Source organism: Pteropus alecto, unplaced genomic scaffold, assembly GCF_000325575.1.
Source record: "Pteropus alecto unplaced genomic scaffold, ASM32557v1 scaffold44, whole genome shotgun sequence".
Lineage (NCBI taxonomy): Eukaryota > Metazoa > Chordata > Mammalia > Chiroptera > Pteropodidae > Pteropus > Pteropus alecto.
This window is the reverse complement of record NW_006436812.1, coordinates 7,754,774-7,761,723: the sequence shown is the minus strand read 5'-3', so window position 1 is coordinate 7,761,723 and position 6,950 is coordinate 7,754,774. Positions and strand designations below refer to the sequence as shown.

At 51.5% G+C, this 6,950-nt stretch overlaps 1 protein-coding gene across 1 annotated transcript in view; it reads left to right on the top strand.

The window, feature by feature from the left end:
* Positions 1-5,507: 5,507 nt before the first annotated feature.
* Positions 5,508-6,950, top strand: part of GSG1L (GSG1 like) — a 70,655-nt gene continuing 69,212 nt past the window's right edge. Inside the window, exon 1 of the mRNA XM_006914050.1 lies at positions 5,508-5,656. Within this exon, the coding sequence (XP_006914112.1) occupies positions 5,572-5,656 (85 nt within the window). The 5' untranslated portion in view covers positions 5,508-5,571. The remainder of the gene's footprint in view (positions 5,657-6,950) is intronic.

Genomic DNA, 6,950 nt, shown 5'->3' with positions numbered 1-6,950 from the left:
TAGATCCTTTGCCCTAAAAATGATGTGTCAGGGAGGGTCCCTAAAGTGAACAGAATCTCCTAAATGGTTCAAATGAAGGTGCTTTCATGAAAGAACTCCTTACAGAAGGGTGGGAAAGGGCTAAGAGACTGAGACCACCCCCCCACCCCCCGCCCCAAAGGCTGGCTACAGAGAGGAGCTGCTACTAACCTTAGGCTTGAAAGGGAGAAGGGCAGGAACTGTGCTCAGGAGCTTGTCAGAGCTGCAGCTGCGGCTGTGAACCTCAGAGCTGTAGTCACGGGTGGGATGATGAAGTCACTGCCAGAAACGTGGCTCAGGACAGAGAGGGAGCAAGGTGGAAACACGCTGGCCTCTATCTTCCAATTTTCAGCTGGTGTCCCTCATGCTGACCCAGGGCCAGGGGACCTGGTGATGTAGTTCTGGGAGTCAGTCCCCGGGGGCAGGGGACCTGGTGATGTAGTTCTGGGAGTCAGTCCCCTGGGGCACAGAGCAGGGCAGAGCAGGGCAGAGCAGCGGCAGCGAAGCGGGGAGAGGGCGGCAGAGCAGGGCAGAGCAGGGCAGAGCAGGGCAGAGAGCAGCGGCAGGGAAGCGGGGAGAGGGCAGCGAGAATCACCAGCACGGAAGGTAACTGTCCAACGTTCTTCAAGTCTGCCCAGGAACTGTCGAAGATTCTGAGCCCTCTCGTAGTTTGAAACAGTTAGCAAGCGTTGGAAAGGTGTTAGGACATATTAACACCAAATAGAGACTCTTGATTGAGGTGTTAGGAATTTAAAAATTAATGAAAAAGCAAATAGCTTTTTCGCTTTTCGCTTTACGATTCAGGGAATTTAATGTTGTGGTTCAACACACACTTAACACCGCCTCTCTCCCCGCGGGAAACAGACACGTAGATAGCACCCCTCACCCCGGTGTTGCCCACCTGGGGGGACTCACCGGCTCACCGCAGCATTGGTGGAGGGCTGCCGCTGGGGATGGAGGGCAGGGAGGTGTCCACCTCCAGCCTGCCGCAGAGGCAGGTGGAGGCGGAGGCTGGGCCCTGGAGACCAGGGAAAGCCTCCGAGCAGAGGGGCGCAGGTGCTGGCAGGTGGCGATGCGCACCAAGGTGCTGTCGGCAGGGGTGGGTGGCACACCGGGGTGTCCCTACACCTTCACAGCCCCCTCCCCCGGATGATTGATGTTTCGTGGATTCCGTCCCCCACCCTTTTTGCTTTTGCTCCACGCGCCTTTCACAGGCGGCTACCATCTATTAGACAATTACAGCAGAGATTCAGGGAGTGCCTGGGCTTGCCAGTGACCCCACATCTCTGTCTGAGCTCCCGCTGCCTCCTGGACATCGCTGCTGGACGTCCCGCAGCTGATGTGGACTCTGCACGTCCAGAAGTGGCCTCATCACCCTCGTGCCTTAGCATCGCCTCATTCTCAGCGAAGGACGTAACCACCTGCTCAGTTGTCCAGTCTGGAAACATGGCCCCACGCTGGAGTCCTCCCTCTCCTTTGTCACCATGTCCATGGGTCAGCGTTCCAGTGAGCCCCCTCCTTGAAAGTTATCAAGTTCCCCACTTGTCCTCACTCCTGACCCAGGCCACCATCATCTCTCACATGGAGTTTGGTGAAAGCCTTCAGCTGGTCTCCCTGCCCACACACCCTTCCAGAGCGGGTCCCAGTTCTGTCCCTTGCTGAGACCTTCAGGACTATACCTGCCTCTGCAGCATGGGTCAAGCCCACCTCCTGGGCCTGGCTTTCAGCGTCAAGACCCACCTGCTCTTCCCCTGGGATCACCAGGAACCTAAGGCACCCAACCCCATTCCCACTCAGTGGCCAACCTTTTGCAGGAATCTTGGTTCAGGAGATGTTTGGGATGCTGGAGAGCAAGTAGATAAGAGCCGTGGCCAGGAACCCTACACCCCACACCCGGACCGGCCCCTGTGACCAGCCCAACCATAGAGAATTTCAAAGTGGCCACTCCATCCTGCCAACTTACAAACTCCCTACCCGTGATAGTCCTACAGTCAGAGAGGGCTGGGTTTCAATCCAGATGATACTACTATCTAGCAGTGTAGACCAGTTGCTTGATCCCTCTGAAGCAGTTTGCTCATCTGTAAAATGGGGGCTACCTCACTACCTTACAAGGTTGTTAGGAGGCCTGGGAGATAATACCTGTGAATACTAGTGTCTGAGGTCTGATCCCCTGGAAGCAGAACCTGGGATGAGCGTCCACATGTAGGTCATTTATCAAGGAAAGGCCCCAGGGGAGAGTGGTAAGGGAACTGGGAAGCAGGACAGAGAAGGAGGGAGGCAAGTAAGGGGGCAATGTCAGGCCAGGGCCCAGGGAGGCAGCTGCGGTCTTGACCCCGGGGTGGGGGTTGAGGTAGGCGTTGGGAGCTCTGCAGCTGGATCACATCAAGGGTTGTCTGAGTTGGACCCCTAGGGCAGGGCCACTGGTCAGCTGCTGGTTAACTACAGCACAGAGGGAAATGTAAGTTTCCAGGCATTTTCTGAATGAAGATGGCACAACAGAGACAAGCTGCCCAGGGACAATCCTCCAAGGAGAGAAACACTTTAAAAGAAGAGGTACAAGAGGGTTGGGTGGAGCACCATCGTCCGGCGTGACTTGGCATATGATATATGCCTAGTAACTAACTGTTGCTCCTTTTTGTGACTATGGTTGCTACTATTAGCATAACAACAACACTGTTATTAATATTGTTATTAATTTTCTTGGCTTGAGTGGGCTGAAACTTTCAGACAGATGCTCCAAGCCCAGTGGGCAGACAGAGAAATAAATCTGATGTGAAAAAGAAACATAACCCCAGCCAGGCATCTGAGAATCTGGTGCCTGTTTCTCCGTGGTTAACTTACTTCCTGAGCATCCCAACCCCTACGCCCATCTCATCTCCCATCCCATCTGAGAGAGCTGAGCTGGGCCCTGCTGCCAGGGGAGGTGTGGAGGCAGAGGCTTGGCTCAGGGCCCACGCAGACAGGATGAGAGTACCCCCTAGGGGTGTGGGGGTGGTGCAGGGGAGGCAGCTGAGTCAGAGCCACCATGGTGAGGGGTGTCTTCCACCCACCAGCGGGGGCAACAGCAGCTGGAGGTGAAGGCTGTTAGGAGGGAGAGGTGGCCTGGCTTGCCCTGTGTCTCCTGCCTCCCTCCCTGCTGCCTGGTGGGCCTTGGGCCAATGAAGGGCCCGGGAGGCTGCGAGAGTGCGGTGCCAGGGGGTGTTTTAACAACATCCAGGCTGCCAAGTGCGTATTATTCTCTTACAGAAATCCAAGGGATTGCCCAGGAGCTGTGGCATTTTTGTAGCAATAAACAAACAAACAAACAAATAAATAAGAAACGGAAAAGAGAAAAAGAGAAGTTCTCCAAAGCCCTAAAAGCCTTGTTGTGCTAGGGATGATAGCGGGCGTTTGAGAGCCTGCATTCTTCCTCAGGGAGCAGATAGAGACTCCGAAATTGCTGTTTGTTTGCTTTCTTCACTAAATAGTATATGTTGGATGTCCCGAGGACAGTCCAGGTGGCAGGAACAACTTGTGCGCAGGCAGAGAGGTAGGAAAGAACATGTGTGACAGTTTCAGAGAACAGAAAAGCTGAAGATCAGGACTCTTAGTTTTAAGTGACAGAAATTCTACCTGAAACTGGATTAGGCAAAGACAAGGTATGAACTGGTTCATGTGATTGAAAGAACAAATGACTGGCAGCTTTAGGCATGGCTGGATCTAGGGGCTCAAACAGAGTCATCGGACACAATCTTCCTTCGCCTCTTGGCTCTGCCTTCCTTGACAGTGGCTCTGCCCTCGAGAAGGCCCTTGCCACTTGATGACTCAGCCAGCTCCATCTTCACATCTTCCCAGCCTCAAAACTAGTGGAAAGAAAGGAATTTTCTTTCTCAATACTTTCAGTAAAAGTCCTGTGGCTGACTCTTTTTGGGTCATGTGCCCATCTCCGGCTGAGTAAGCCTGGTCCATAGTCCTTTCTCTAAAGTATGGGCCTTGCTCAAACCATATGATTAGTGTGGCTTGGAGGTAAGTCACATGGTTGTGTTCCATCTTCTTCTCTCGACTCTCAGAAATCTTATCTGCCCCAACAATTTCATTCCTCCCTTTTGACTGGGTCTCTAACTTTGACCTCACTCAAGAGCCCCTGGGCTCCATTTCCAGTCCCCACCACGTTCCTCCCATAAACAACTGTAATAATGCACAATAATTGAGCTCTCACTATATGCTAAGCACGAGCTCTTTACATTGCTGTGTCATTGAATCCTCACAACACAATACTATGAAATGGATGTTATTATGATCCCCATTTTATAGGTGAATAAACGGAGGCATAAAGAGGTTCTTCCCAGAACCAATGACTAGAGTGAAGGGGGACATGGAGCTCTGATTGGCCAGGTATGAGTCATGTGCCCAAACATAGAGCCAGGATGTGGATCAGCTGCAACTGAATGGCATAGACTGACAGAGGAAAGGGGCTCTCCAAATAAAAAGCATACAGGGAGAAGGGGGAGTAATGTGGGGTAGGAGAAACAGAAGATGCTCCCAAAACTAGGTAGCAACTGATGGTAACCCAATTTGGGAGAAAAAAGAGCTGTTGTGTCTTAGGGGTTACAAAGAAGGTTTGAACAACCAAACCACTAGGAGGCCAGGGGTGCATCTGGCCTTCAGGAATGGCTGGAACCGGGCGCTCACACTGTCAGGATGTTTGGACTCTCTCATCTGAGCCTCTCTTCCCGTCTGCTTCAGTGTTTCCAGGCTCAGATGCCCAGAGTAGGGCTTTGATTGGCCCTTTGATTCTAGGTCACATGATCACACTGGACCAATCAGCTGTGCCCAGAAGGGTGGGACCACAGCAGAACATGTTGAAACTGTGAAAGTAGCAGTGGTAGTTTTAATAAAAAGTGGAGTAGGGTAGAGGACTGATAGAAACGTAGGTGTCCTTTGGGGGCAAGCATGATGGATATATGAGTTGGGATGCTTATAGCTGCAGATAACAGAAGACATCACACTGACCAGCTTAACCACAGGGAAGCCTTCAGGGCTGGTGATCGTGTGGTCCAGTGAGGTCACCTTTCCATCGCTCTTCTCAGTAACTACAGTGTCAGCTCCATCCTAAGGGAGATGCCCTCCTGGCCATTAGGTGGCTCCCAGTGGCAGTCATCTAAGATTGGAAGAGAAAGAGAGGTTCTCACATAGCCACAGGATAGAAGTTCTTCCCTCTGATCTGAATGGGGCCCCTTACTGGTCACGTGCCCTCCTGGACCAGTAACCACCACCCCAAGTGACTTAGTGCCACAGTCCGACTGACTTAGGCTTGGATTTCTGAGCTAGTCTGGTGAGGAGTGTGGGTGGCCATGATGGCCTTACCCTAATTGGGACCCACCCTACAACTGAGGTCTATTCTAAAACGACTTGATCCCCTGACAAAAGGGCGTGGGGTGGAATGTACGCAGGAGCATCCACTCTGTGTGTCCCTCGTCTCACAGCCTCTGCCTCTGTTATGCAGGGGTCCTGTGGCTGTCGGTGGTCTCCGAGGTGCTCTACATCCTTCTGCTGGTGGTCGGCTTCAGCCTCATGTGTCTCGAGCTCTTCCACTCCAGCAATGTCATCGACGGGCTCAAGCTCAATGCCTTCGCAGCTGTCTTCACGGTGCTCTCAGGTAAGGCAGAGACCCCAGGCAGGAGCAAGAACATGCCATAACTAACCCTGTGCTTAGAGCAGGGGGAAAGTGGGCACTGGAGCCACCCTTGGGCTAAATCCTGGTCGTTCCATCCTGATAACCTTGGGCCAATCACTCCTTTTCTCTGAGCCTCAGTGTTACAATTTGTAGAATGGGATTTGTCCTCTCACTTACTCACTCGTTCAGCACGTGTTTATCAAGTGTCTATCATGTGCCAGGCACTCTGCTGTATTGGAGTAGTGAACAGAAGCAGACAGTTCCAGTGCTCGTGGAGCTTAACAGGTGTGGCAGAGAGAGGTGGATTATCTTGACTGTATTCAGGAGATGCATGCCCGACGGCTTGGTGATGGATTGGATCTGTGGCACGAGGGAGAGGGAGGTAGCTGTGAGAATGGGCAGGCGGTAGTGTCTTTCACGGGGATATGAGAGGAGAGCCTGTGTGGGATGGAGGGCGCTCCTCTGCTTTAGTGTATTTGCCTTTGAGACATCTACATGGAGATGCGCAGCAGGAAGCTGGATCAACCAGCTCATCTGGAAGCTCAGCAGTGAGTGTGAGGTGGGCAGAGATTGTGTCAAAGGCCACCAAACCAAGGATTTTGAGGGTTTCAGGGAGGTGCAGATGGAGGACTCCAAGAAGCATTAAGAGGACTCCTAAGCCATTGGATTAGGTGTTCAGGTGCCCAGAGTAATTTCAACAGATTCAGTTCGTAAGGGGTTAAGCAGGAGTGTGCCAGAAGGGAATAAAAGGAGCCTATAAACTATAACTTTAGGCGGCCTGACAGACAGAGTGGTGGCTTGGCTGTGTAAGACATCTGTTCCTAAAAAGCCAAATGCAAATTGAATTTCTATAAATCTAATCCTGTTCTCCATGCATTGGAAGAACTCTCTAATGAAACCAAAACGCTGAGCCTTTTCGTAAGGGAAGTAATCGCCCCCTAATCGAGGTCTGTGTATATAACAGAGGGAACCCTCAAAGACAAGAGAGCCGAATTCAAGAAATTACAGCACATTTCACACATCAAAACATGCGTGACTCGTTATTCCCAGAATGCGGGGAATCTAACCATGATAGTAAAAAAAAAAGGAAAGGAAAGGAAAGAAAAATACAGTGATCTCCACGGCACGACGTCAGTCATGGCTTCAGCTCTCCCCACTCCCAGCTATGACAGAGAGAGCCTGTTTATCTTCTTTCTTCCTTTCTTTCTTTCTTTCTTTCTTTCTTTCTTTCTTTCTTTCTTTCTTTCTTTCTTTCTTTCTTTCTTTCTTTCTTTCT